General features: G+C 38.2%; 1 protein-coding gene across 2 annotated transcripts in view; it reads right to left on the minus strand.

The window, feature by feature from the left end:
• LOC122793406 (alcohol dehydrogenase class-3-like) overlaps positions 1 to 13,659 on the minus strand; it is a 765,188-nt gene that overhangs the window by 664,083 nt on the left and 87,446 nt on the right. For both annotated transcript variants that reach the window (XM_044061384.1, XM_044061383.1), the window contains exon 2: positions 12,182 to 12,280. In XM_044061384.1, coding sequence (XP_043917319.1) covers positions 12,182 to 12,280 — 99 coding nt within the window. The remainder of the gene's footprint in view (positions 1 to 12,181; positions 12,281 to 13,659) is intronic.

Genomic DNA, 13,659 nt, shown 5'->3' on the forward strand with positions numbered 1-13,659 from the left:
TGTATATAAATCACATACGTCTATAGTTATTAATATATCACTTTTGTTAAATTTAACCTGATTCATATGTTCTAAAAATGTCCATGAGTCTTTACATATATATTTTTCTATTTTTATAATCTTTTTTTATAATCGACATATTTAGCACAGGCTGACGTAATAGATTCTCTTTAGTCTACTAACGGTCGCATAGGTGGATCTCTTAATTTTTATTAATTTTTGGATTTCCAAAAAATACAGGAATTCTGGGGGTTTTAATATTAAGAAAATTAAATACATTTATATCTATACGTCTATCTAAAAACAAATCATATATCCGAGCATATATTTTTTTATATGCTATGTTCAATTCATTTAAAGCTATATGTTCGTAAGTATCAGTTTCCAAAACTGAATTTAATTTATTATTATATAATTCATTACTCATAATAACAGCTCCTCCACCTTTATCTGGCTTCATGATCCTGATATTTTCATTTTTTAGTCTTATTAAAATATTTTGTTCATCAGGGTTTAAATTTGATAAAATATTAGATTCGTTCCCAAATTTATCTAAACATTTTAATTGGTATTCACACATTTTCTCATATAATAAAAGTTTCGGATGTAAAGGTAGATTATAAGTACTACTAATATTAAATTTACTGGACTCATGAATCCTGAGCATCTCATATTGTATATTATCATAAGAAACAGTTCTAATGTCTTTACCAAGTCGATCCAAGTCTAGTTGGTCGATATCCATTTGATTGTATTTTATTATTAAATTAAGCAATTCGTTTCTGCTCTTATCAAACAATTGCAACAATTCTGTATGAAATGGAGAATTATAAACTAAACCTGTGGGGAAGCGCCAAAAGCGCAACCTCTTAGGAATGATATTATGTTTGTAAATCTAAAGCAGTAATATATTTGGCAATGTGTTGTCCTATTTTTTATATAGGGAAAACAGAGAGAATGCTATCACAAAGAATCTATGAACATGAATATTCCATAAAGAAAAATAAAACAAACAATGCCTTAGCGAAACATATTAGTGACTTTATCGATCATCAATTTCATTTTATAATTATAGACCATGTAGAAATGGATGACAAACATTCTTGGGGGCTATTTTTAGAACAAAACGAACTAGAATGGCAAATTAAAGTACAGGCTGATACATGGCCTGGAATCAACCAACGTAGTTCAACAGCCCCAATTTTAAAACTGAAGGCATTGAATAGAAAGAAAATCAAAGATTAAAAATTAAAAATTAAAATTTATATTTCTATTAAGATATTTATTTATGAATTTTTACAATATAATCATATCTATTTATTCATTTTAAGTATATATTCATATGTATATTTATATATCAATTTTCATTTAATAAGATAATATCTATTTTAAATTATTATTCCCCACATAACCTGGCTAACGATTTATAGTCAATCATATATATATTTACATTCTTTAGCGAATATCTTAAGGGTTTTTAACTATTAGATTCTATTTCCACATTTTAATCTACTAGGCATGCACGAATTTAGAGAGCCTTTTGGCGGTCTTTTTTGAATTTTACAGGAAGTCATAAAAGGAAGTGATGTTTTGTTTAAAGGTATTGTCTGATGAAGTTTAATACTGATTAAACGAAAGCGCTTACATTTATTATTTGTTCGTTGAATATTAAAACTGAAGTTCGACTTTTATCATTTGTTCGTTGAATGTTAAAAGTGAAGTTAGTTTATTTGGATAATAAATTTACATCGTACCCAGTTGGTGGCTTTTCGCTTTGGTTTTATATACAGACTGATTAATGTTAGTCTCTGTAGCAACTTTGGGAATAAAGGAAGGACTGGTTCGTAGGGATACTCTGTCTTTATGAAATATAATGTAAGGTGGTTTGAAGACAAGGCCGGAATCTCTGAGATTCTCTTCACAGACATAATAGCCACCAAAATGATTGTTTTCCAGAACAGAAATTTCATGTCACAATTGTTTGGTGGTTCAAAAAGTTTCTAAGTAAGACCTTGGAGAATGACTATGACATTCCAAGAAGGAGACGGATCCTTTGTAGGAGGTCTAAGTATAAAAATCCCTTTTATGAAAGCCTTGCATAATTTGAAAGAAGACAAGGAAGGAGATTCATTTCCAGTATGAAAGTTGGATATAGCTGCCAACTGAAGTACTCTAGTAGAAAAACTTGATCCTTCTTTAAAAAGAATAGGAAGCAAAATGAGTATGGTTGAAGTAGGAGCTGAAAAAGGATCAGTATTTTCCTTGGAAGCCCATATGGGAAATCTCCATTTGCTTCTGTAGATTTTCTTAGTAGAAGGATTTTGACAAGCCAAAACTATGTCACACAATGGAAACAAGCCTGGAATATTGTACAGTTACTGGGACCGAAGGAACCATGCGGTTAGCTTGAGGATGTGGAGAACGAGGTGCTCACTCTCAGATGAGTGAGATAGGAGATCCTGGGTGGGCTTTAAAAGCCAAGAAGGATATTTCAGATGAGACCAGAGAAAGAGGAACCAAATCTGACGAGGCCAGTAAGGGACAATGGGGATACCAGAGCTCTTCAACCTGCTGGGTTTCTGCAGGAATTTTGGGATCAATGGAAGTGGAGGATAACCATAGAAAGGATTGGGGGCAAATTGAGAACTAGAGCATCCCTCGGTGACTCCCCTGATGGGGGGAATCAGAGTGAAATACTTGCTGCATTAGTGCATACCACAAAATATATATACAGACACACATACATATGCTTTTCTTTCTACATATAATATATATATATATATATATATATATATATATATATATATATATATATATATAGATAGATAGATAGATAGAAAATGCAACCTTGTTGATGCACATAAAAGCAATGCCTTAAACTCTACAGCAATGCTATCGGGTAAAAAATAACCAAATACAAATCTTTTTAGCACTTTTGTTCCTTTTAATTACTCATGGAACTTCATAAAAAAAACATATACAGCACACTAGAGTTTAAAAATTCCACTAAAAATACATCATAGAACTAGTAACCAATAGAAACTAAAACAACATATAATGTAAGTTCATTTAAAAACTTGTTAAAAAAGATACTTTAATGTTGTATATAAACTATTTTAACTTTTATAAATTCATTACCTATCTCAATAAAAAGCTTAATTTTATAAAAATATAAGTAAATATTTACAACAACAAAATCTAATTATCCCATCTTAATTTTCAACAAACTTATTTATTTATTGACATTTGTTAACCGGGTTAGTCCAACTGGGATTTTGTCCCATTTTCGGTGGAGACCCAAGGAGAAAAGCTCCAGATAATACAATAAAACATTACAGTAGTAGACAAGCACAGCAAACAGAATAGAAATAAAACTAGCATTACAGTAATAAACAATAAAAAAACAACACTAACAACAGTTAAATGATAGCAGATTTGTTTTTTCTCTCAAGAAACTATGTAACTGTACTAGTGAGGCAGAGTGGGACAAGGATCAACTGAGAGTGATTCTAATGTGGGGGAGGAGAGAACTATTTAGGGTCATAGCAGAGGCAGATTCTGGAACTGAGTAAATGTGTCAAGTTTCTTTTTAAATAGTGGGATGTGAGAGATTGAGTGTATGTCAAGGGGAAGTTTGTTCCAGGCTTGGGCCACACAGTGTTTGTAGAATAACTTACCTACTGACTTATTTGGGTGGTAAATATCAAGCAGTTGTTGATTAGAGGTGTGGAGGGGTCTAGATGGGGTGTACACAGATACAAGGAGAGATAAAGATGTACAGTAGGATGGTTTAAAGAGCATAGAGTGCAGCATGTGAAATTGGTAGAGATGTAGTAGTTGTGGGAGTTCTAGCCATTGTAGAGACTTTAAAGCAATACAGTGGTGCGTGTTGTTTGGGGAGTTCGTGATGAATCTGGCTATTTTGTGGAAGGATTGTTGGAGGTTGTTCAGGTTTTTATTTTTATATTTGTGAGAACTGGAGCGGCATAGAGGAGAGAGGGGAGGAGAAGTGCTTGTCCTAGGGTGAGTCTAGCCTCGGGACTGAGATATTTTTTGTTTCGGTATAACAGACCTAGTTTCTGCTGTGTTTTCTTTATGCATTGCTGTATGTGTTGATTGAATTTTAGTTCATTATCGATGATGACTCCTAGGAGTTTGGTGTGGGTGTCAGGTAGGATAGCTGTGTTATTACAAGACTTAATGACAAAGGAGGATTTATGATGAGTAAGAGAGTGGGGCAGAAAGAGTAAGAGTTTGGTTTTTGTGGGATTGAGGATCAGTAAGTTTTCTGAAAGCCATTGTTCAGTGGAAAGTAGAGCTGTTTGGGTTAGGGAGTGTAGGTCAGAGATGTTGTTGGCTGTAGAAATTATTTTAAACTTTTAGCATTTATAATTTCGTTAAGCCCAGGGAACTTACCAGCTTTTACCAGGATTTACCATTTTAGTGCCCTGACTTCCAGAATATTATTAAAATTATTGACAAAGGAAATATCATTAACCTGCTCAAGTATAAAAAAAATGAAATTTGCGAAAACCAGGACATTCATTAGATCATTTCACTAATGCATGATCTTTAATAGCCTTAATGTGTTCTCATATATGAAGCCTTAATCCCCTAACACTCTTCCCTGCATAAAAACAAAAACAGCCAAGCAGCTGTAAAGACTGCAACTCCGGTTTTATTATAAAAACAGTTAAAATTCTTAAAGCGCTTTTTGTCTGTTCATACACAGACTTCTTCAGAAGATACAATAACATTGAACAAACCTTATTTAAATAGTCAACAGCTGAAAAAGTGCGGGAAAATTAACTAAAGTCAATTAATTAAACAACATGTACTTAAACTAGAACCTTGATCTTTGTTTAAAGGTACAATACTCTAACTTAGACCATGCACTATATATACACACTAACCTAAAACAGTACATTAAAATACAACCAAAATAAATGACATTACTCTCGAAGTAAACAAAATATAAATGCACTCTTGTGTGTAATGTTTTAAAATAAACATCTATCTTTGCAAGCTTTTAAGCTTTAATATGCTCATGATTGAGCATGATTCATTCAGACCTGGAAAGCTAAATGCATTTAGTTTTAGCTGCCACATTAGTTCCAGTTCCTCAAGTTTGAATGAAGCCGGGACACCTCTAATGTCATTCACAAACTGATCTATAACCATGAATTTGAACTGATGTTGAGGATTCAGATGGGTGTGTTTTGCCAACGCATTGTCAATTTTGTTATGGTTTATGGCATAAATATGCTCATAAATTCTCTCACGGAGCCTACGTTCCGTTTTGCCCACATAAAATGCTGGGCACACCACACATCTAGCTAAGTAAACAATAAACTTGGTGTTACAATTAAATTTAGATTTCACCTTGTATTTATGTCCATCGATTTCAAAAAAGTTAGTGACGTCTATGAATTTACAATAATTACAACTTTCACACTTGAATGTGCCCATAATTCTAGGCATCTTTAATTGACATCTTTCCAGTTGTGCTTTTAAATTATAAGCTCTTAACAGAACAACTTATGTTTTCTAATCAATTAAGAATTTATTAATAATTATGTTTCCTATTGCTTACACAAATGAATGTTTGATATATTTTGATATTCAGAAAATGTTAGAATTTAAGAAGGGTGACCTATTATATTGGAATCAATTTCTCCCAGCTAATAAAATAAGTTCTGCAGACTATTTGATCGGCAGATATAGTTTGCTAAATTGCAATTGGCTGGACATCCAAATTTGTGAGGATTTTATACATACTAAGCTTGTACTCTCATTAGAAGCATATGACAAGAGTAACTTAAAAATCTTGGATTTTACCAAAACAATTATTAATAGCTCACCCAAGAAAGTACAGTTTTGTACCTACCATAAATGTAGATGTCCGAACTGGATAGCATCTGCAGTCATAACAAATGGGTTGTCCTGTCGTCAGGCAGCCCTTCAGTCGGCCGGATTCCAAAGTCTGGGTCCGGCTTCGGCTGATGTCGCACTTCACCCAACGTCATCTCTGCTGGTCTTCGGGTATAAAGGCATCAGCCGACGCCATTTTCCTCAGTGTTTCTTGCCCCAGATTCCAGTTGCCCTCTTGGAAGGCTAGATTTTGGATAAATGCCAATGTTTACAGCCAAGGTAGAAGGCAAACACAAAAAATAAGCATGTATGTACATATATACAAACAAATACACCATAAGAGACTCCCCCCTAGCTAGCTATTAGGAGAGTAAATACCCTAGGAGTACCACAGAGGGGAAGGAGGGTGGGTAATCCTGACTGCAGATGCTATCCAGTTCGGACATCTACATTTATGGTAGGTACAAAACTGTACTATGTCCTTCATGGATGCATCTGCAGTCATAACAAATGGGTAAAATACCATAGCCAAACTAGGGGTGGAGGAAGAAAAAAATATGGTGTAGTTAGGATCCCTTGCAGTACAGCAGTGGCAAACCCTGCTCGGGATCTAGAGTATAGAGGTAAATTATAATGCTTGGCAAATGTATGCACGGAGGTCCAAGTAGCCGCCTCAATAATGTCCTTGGTTGCCACTCCTCGTAAGAAAGCTGTGGTAGTGGCTGTTGCCCTTGTAGAATGAGGTCTTATGTTCTGTGGAATTGGTTTTCCATGGTAGGAGTAACAGAATCTTATGCAATTTCCTATCCATTTGGAGATTGTCTGTTTGGAAATTGCTTTTCCTTCTCTTCCTGTTGCATAGGCTACTAAAAGCTGGTCAGTTTTTCTGTTACTTTTGGTTCTGTCCAGGTAGTAGCGTAACTGCCTATGTACATCCAAGGTGTGCAGCAGTCTTTCCCCTCTGTTCTGTGGATTGGGAAAGAAGGTAGGTAGGTGGATTGCCTGGTTTAAAGACACTCTGGATACCACCTTAGGCATAAATGTAGGATTAGTTCTCATGGACACCCTATCTTGATGGAAGATTAGGAAGGGTTGCACTGCCATTAAGGCCTGTAGTTCCGAAACCCTCCTTGCTGAGGTAATTGCCAGTAGGAAAGCAGTTTTCCATGACAGGTGTTGTAGATCTGCTGTTGCTGCTGGTTCAAAAGGCGGGAGTGTCAACTTTTCTAGCACAAAGTTCAAGTCCCATGCTGGCAATGGTGGTTTCCTAGGGGGTTTTACATTCTTGATCCCTCTGAGGAATTGCCTGAGTAGGGGATGCGAGAAGACAGGTGGCTCGAAGCTGTATTCTGCAGAAATAGCTGATGCATGTATCTTGATGGAGGAATAGGACAGGCCTGTTTGTAGAAGCTCTGCCAAGTACTCCAGGATGTTAGCAATGTCTATGTTTGACACATCTTTTCCTTTTTCAGCACTCCAAGTGACAAACCTTTTCCATTTTCCTGCATAGTTCTTTCTTGTTGAAGGTCTGCGGGCTTCAAGGATAATGTCTTTAACCCTTTGGGATAAGTCTGGGTTAGTTGCTGTTAAGTGATGTTCCAGGCAGTCAATTGTAAGGTTTTCAGGTTTGGGTGCATGATGTTGTAGTTGTTCTGAGTTAGCATCAAAGGCATCAGGGGTATTGACCACATTCTCCCCTGTGACATGCTCCTCAGCAAAGGATACCAGTGTTGTCTTGGCCAATTTGGAGCTATCAGAATTATCCTTGGGCGTTCCTCTTTGATTTTCAGTAGCACCTTGTGCATCAAAGGAAGAGGAGGAAATGCATATGCTATCAGGTCTTTCCAACTGAAGGATAGAGAGTCCACCTTCCATGCACTTGGGTGGCACGTCCTTGTGCAGAATTTCTTGAGCTGGTGGTTGAGTGGGGATGCGAATAGGTCTATTTGTGGCATTCCCCATTTCTTCGTGATGGTCTTGAAGATGTCCGGGTGCAGCATCCATTCGTGAGCATCCGAGGTGGTTCTGCTTAACATGTCTGCTAGGGTGTTTTCTTTTCCTGGCACAAATATTGCCTGTAACTGGATGCTGTAGCTCAGAGCCATATTCCAAAGGTCCAGAGTCATTCTGCAAAGGGGGTATGAATGAGTGCCTCCTTGCTTGTTGATGTACCACATGACTGTGGTGTTGTCTGTCCTTATCAGTAGATGGCCTTCTTTGAGGAATGGCCTGAATTTCTGAATTGCTAGTTTTACTGCCAGCATTTCTTTTTGGTTTATGTGCAGGTGCAGTTGGTCTGGAGTCCACAATCCTTGTATGCACTTGTCCAACATGTGCGCCCCCCCCAGCCTAGGTCTGAGGCGTCCATTGTGATGGTTTGGTTTGCTTGACAGTTGTGGAAGGGCAAGCCTAGGTTTGACTGGCATGCTTGGGCCCACCATAGGAACTCTTGTTTCAGGCATGGGATTAGAGGGATTTTGGTTTCTAAGCTGTGCCTGTGTTGAGACCATAAATTTTTTAGGTACCACTGTAGCTTTCTCATATGCAGTCTGGCATGGGGGATCAGGATTATGCATGATGCCATGAAGCCCAAGGCCTGCAGTATTTTTCTTGCTGTTAGTTTGTTCTGCTTTGTTAATGCCAAGAAGTAAAGAGGAAGTTGTTCTTGTTTTTCTGCAGTCAGGAATGCCATTTGTTTTACTGTGTCCAATTCTGCACCCAAGAAGGTTCTTGTCTGGGATGGGACCAGTCTTGACTTTTTTAAATTGACTGTGTATCCCAGGGCTTGTAGTAAGCAAATGACCCTTTGTAAATCTGTTGTCAGCTTGTCTTTGTTGTCCGCTTGTAACAGGCAGTCGTCCAGGTATGGGTAGATTTGGATTCCCTGTAGCCTGCAATGAGCAATTACTGAAGCCAGGCATTTTGTGAATACTCTGGGCGCAGTAGATAAGCCAAAAGGCAATGCTGAGAATTTATAATGCTCTGATCCTGCAAGAAATCTCAGGTATCTTCTGCAATTTGGTCGTATGGGGACGTGCAGGTATGCCTCCTTGAGATCTAGAGTTACCAGCCAACACTCCTTGCCCAGCATGGGAAGAAGTTGCTGTAGGGTCAGCATTTTGAATTTTGGGACGATGAGGTATGTGTTTAAGACGGACAGATCGAGAATAGGTCTCCAACTTTTCTCTTTTCTTGGGACTAGAAAGAGTCTTGAGTAGAATCCTTTGCCCTGTTGTGGTATTGGTACTCTTTCCACAGCTCTCATCTTTGCTAGTTGAGCTACCTGCTTTAGAGCTTCTGTTTTTTGAGTTGGAGGTAGGTTTGGCATTCCTCTTTTTACTGGTAATGTGTGGAAGTGGAACCTGTAGCCTTGGTCTATGGTTTTAAAATCCACTTGTCTTTTGTGATATTGTGCCAATTTTTGGAAAATAAGGCTAACTTTCCGCCTAAAGGTGCTGCTATTTGCTCCCTGGTAGGCGGTGTCAGAGCCAAGTCACTGTGATAGTCCTGTTGCAGTGGCAGTGGTTGTGTCCGTGCCTCGCTGGTTATTGCCTTGCCACTGGCGTCCTCTATAGGCACCTCCTCTGGGTTGATTTCTGCCTCTAGAGCGTCTATTCCTGCCTCTTTGAGATTTTGATGAGTCTGGAAAGGACCAATTTTTGGCAGGCCAGTTCCTGCTAAACCTTGGGGGCTGAACCTGTAAGAAATCCTTAACTGTTTGTACAGATTTTGCCTTCTCTTCCATCTTCTTCATTACTTGCTGAGCAGAGGTACCAAATAGACTGTCCTTATTCATAGGAGCATCTAACAGCTTTGCTTTAACATGATCCGGCAGGACCTGTTCTTTCAACCATGCATGCCTTCTTATCACTGTGCCAGTCATGGCTGATCTAAATGAAGCCTCCAGTGCATCATAGCCACATTTTAAAGAATGGTTACTAACCTGTTGTATGTTATTCACCATTTCTAAAACATATTTCTTATCTAAGGACTCTTCAGAAGATAGTTTCTTAGTTAACTGATCAAGCATAAACTCTTGGTATTGGATCATGTGAAACTGACAGTTTAAAGCTCTAGCTGAGAGAGTAGCAGAGGTGTAAACTTTTTTGCCCCATCTCTCTAAGGACCTTGATTCCCTTTCAGAAGGGAGAGGGTTTTTTGCTGAGGTGGAAGCTACTGCCTTAGGCCCCTGGGATATAGTTTCAGGATCTGCAAGTGGGGCCTTGAAAAGGTGGTGATGAGTGGGTGGCACCCTGTAAAATCTGTCTGGTTTGGCAGGGGCTGGGGGTACAGAATCAGGTGCAGTGCAAACATCATTAAATGCATCATCCACAACAGGCAAAACTGGAGGTATAGCTAAGGGTCTATGTTGTGGTAAGTGCAGAAAAGTCCTAAGCCTTTTTCTTGAATCTGAGAAATCTTGTCCCTGCCATTGGAATTGTTCTCTCATGGCATGTAAGGTTTCCCCAAAGGAAAATTCCTCTGGAGGAGAGGCGGATGGAATGGATTCATCAGCATCGGAATCTTCATAAGTGGAAAAAGGAGCCTCTGGCTGGTCTGTAGTGTCTGAGTCATCCGAAGAATCATCAGAGGACTCAGGCTGGAGTGGTTCTGCCCTAGGTCTCTTTTCTGGGGGCTGAGAGGCCCTGTCTGGGTGAGATTGGGATCCCCTAATTAAGGAGATTAAATCCTCTGCCAGAGTAAGCATTTGAGAACTAGAAGTGTGTCTGTGAGAGGGGGCCTTAACAGGCACTGATTTTAACTGTTTTGGCTGCTTTGGCCCTGGCAAAGGCCTTTATAGACATGGCTGCAGGATGCCTAGCAGCACCATGTGCTGGGGTAGAGACATCCAAAGGGATGGTGTCAGATAAGTCACTGGAAACCACGGTAGTAGGCAAAACTTCAGAGGCCGATTCAACTAATGTAGCAGGAGCCTCGGTAGTAGTCATGGATTCGGCTGAAGATTGACCGGTTTTCTCGGTTTCGGCCGAAACCGAGACACTCGCGGCTTGCTTAACCGTGGTTTCGGCCGAAACCGCGGACCGCGAGTGTCGGTCTTTTTCTTTGCGTTTTTTAACTATTTGGGTAGTCGGAGGATCCGACGGCATAAAGTATGCAAAATCTGAGCCGAAAAACTGTTCAGCAAACTCCGACCGACGCCTAAGCGTTCGTCGGTTGAAGGAAGCACAGGCTAAACAGGCAGCTACGTCGTGGTCTGGGCCTAAACAAGGTAGACAGTAAGAGTGGAAATCTTTATGAGGTATTTGTTTCCCACAAGTTAAACAGTTATTTACTTTTTCTGACATCGGCTGAGGCAAGAAAGAGTCCCCAACGGGGTACTTAGCTTTTTAGAAGTCTTCGAAGTAGTATTCGGTAGTAGGAATCTCTGGATCTGACCGACCGGCACTTGCGATCAGCTTCTGCTTCGGGCGCCACGAGGCAAGAAAGACTGAGGAAAATGGCGTCGGCTGATGCCTTTATACCCGAAGACCAGCAGAGATGACGTCGGGTGAAGTGCGACATCAGCCGAAGCCGGACCCAGACTTTGGAATCCGGCCGACCGAAGGGCTGCCTGACGACAGGACAACCCATTTGTTATGACTGCAGATGCATCCATGAAGGACATCACTTCATCCATACTTACAAAATTTTCAGAAATGATTTTAGCAAAACAGATGTTTCTTTTTGGAATTATTGAAGTGAAGTTAATAAACAAGTATTCCCTGAAAAAGATAAAAAACTTTGTTTACAGTCAGTGAAGGAATCCACATGTTTTCTGTTCTGACATGTATACACTTGGAAATTTTTACATAGATGTTTTTTCACCCCACATTGACTAGCAATAATGGACAAGAATGATTAAATGAAATGCTGGAGATGTGGGCACCCTGATGCTGATTGTATATATATATATTTCCATTTTGGTTAGACTTTATCTTTAAAGCTGTATGGAATGACAACTGCATAACATCTGACTCCCTTATCCTTTTCAATGTTTCTGTTACTGAAGTCATTCCTAAAAAACAAACATTTTAACTATGGTCTATCCTCACTACAGCAAGGAAAATTGTTACTAAAAATTGGAAATCCCAATCTACTCCTGTCTTTAAAGTTGAGTTTATTCATCTTCTGAAATACATTTATAAGAATGAGATTGCTGCTATAAAAGGAAGGACTAACAACACAACTCATCAAATGAGACAACCAGTGCATTTCAAAGTTCTCAGCTCCAAACAGAAGAAAATGCATTTGAGAGAGGAATCATAACAGCTTTAGAGATCTGTAAGAGAGGTTTGGTTTCTGTATTTACCTTAATGCGGACCTCATGGGCTTTTGGAGGAGCAACTTCTATTTCTTCAATGGATATTTTTCCTGCTTCCCAAGCAACAGCAGCCTTACACTTGATGACCTAAACAGATATGATAAATATAACATGTTATCAGTAGTTATAATTCTAATGTCCATATTCAAACTTAGGGCAGCAACATACAGTTCTTGGTTTTTAAATTATTTCTATTTTTTACTAACATCTAACCTGTTATTATTTTAATGAAACACAGTTATAAACCATAAAGTAACCATTTCATTAGGACAGCATGCATGGGTGCAAACAGTACTTTCAGGAACCTGTTGATATTTTTACCCATTTAAAGACTAAAGCCATGGAAGAGATAAGCAGCAACAAACTCCACTCTTATTTTCTTCCTGATGCATTTTATTTATTTTTTTCTTTTATTTATGAGAATTATGACGCAAGTCAGGCTTACTGAAACAGATATATAGTCTGCTGTTTTAATGACTTCCATGAAATTGTTAGACTGGTTATGAACTCTAAACTACAAATATAAATCTAGAACATTAAAAAAAAGAAAAAAAAAGGGAAATGAAACAGAAAAAGTGTACATGTTTGTATGCATGTATGAAATGCAGAAGGAGGCATTTCTGGGCACATTGTGGGTCTTGAGAAGAATGCTGACATCAAAGACTGCAGCAATATTGACTTCATGAATTTTAATTATGTCATGACTTATGAATGGGGTCCATTCCTATCAATGTAGTTAAAAACTTAACCATATGGAGAAATTAAACCAAGTGATATGTAGTGCTATGGGTTAGGGATGCATCAACAAAACAATCCATCACGTCACGTTTCACCAAGCACAGTATAATGACTCAACATTAATATGTGTGCCCTCGACATTAAATAAGCTCCAAGACATTACCAAAAAAAAAAAAATCATTGTCCTCTGTACAAACCTGGCTCAAAAATCAAACCTCCTACTCAACCCCAAGAAAAGTAAGCTAATGCTTTTCACCTCAAAAATTTGCCAAAATCAAAAGCAATCTACCATAAAGTCAGCAAACAATATTGTAATTGAAACTGTAACTCACAGTAAACCTCTAGGCATTATAACAGATGACAATCTCAAATATGACTATTTTATACTGCATACCATTAAATCTACACACCAGAAATTAGGTGCCCTTTATAGGATCAATGGATTGCTTACAGATTCCGCAAGAAAAGCTCTAGCCACCACCTTCTTATTGCAGACTCTATTATATGCCACTCCTATCCTAACAAACTTAAACAATTCTTAAAATAAATAAATAAAAAAAGAAACTTGACACCTGCTATAATAAAAATAGCTAAATTTGCCACCAGTCTCCCTCATAAGACTCACCATTGTCACAGCTTAAAGCAAATAAACTGGCTTGAACTACACAACTACCTAACATATTCACGGGTCTATATTATAAAGCCGAAAGTTCTAAAGAGCGAATACA

Source organism: Protopterus annectens, chromosome 2.part0 (assembly GCF_019279795.1).
Source record: "Protopterus annectens isolate FY-2018-M chromosome 2.part0, PAN1.0, whole genome shotgun sequence".
Classification (NCBI taxonomy): Eukaryota; Metazoa; Chordata; order Ceratodontiformes; family Protopteridae; genus Protopterus; species Protopterus annectens.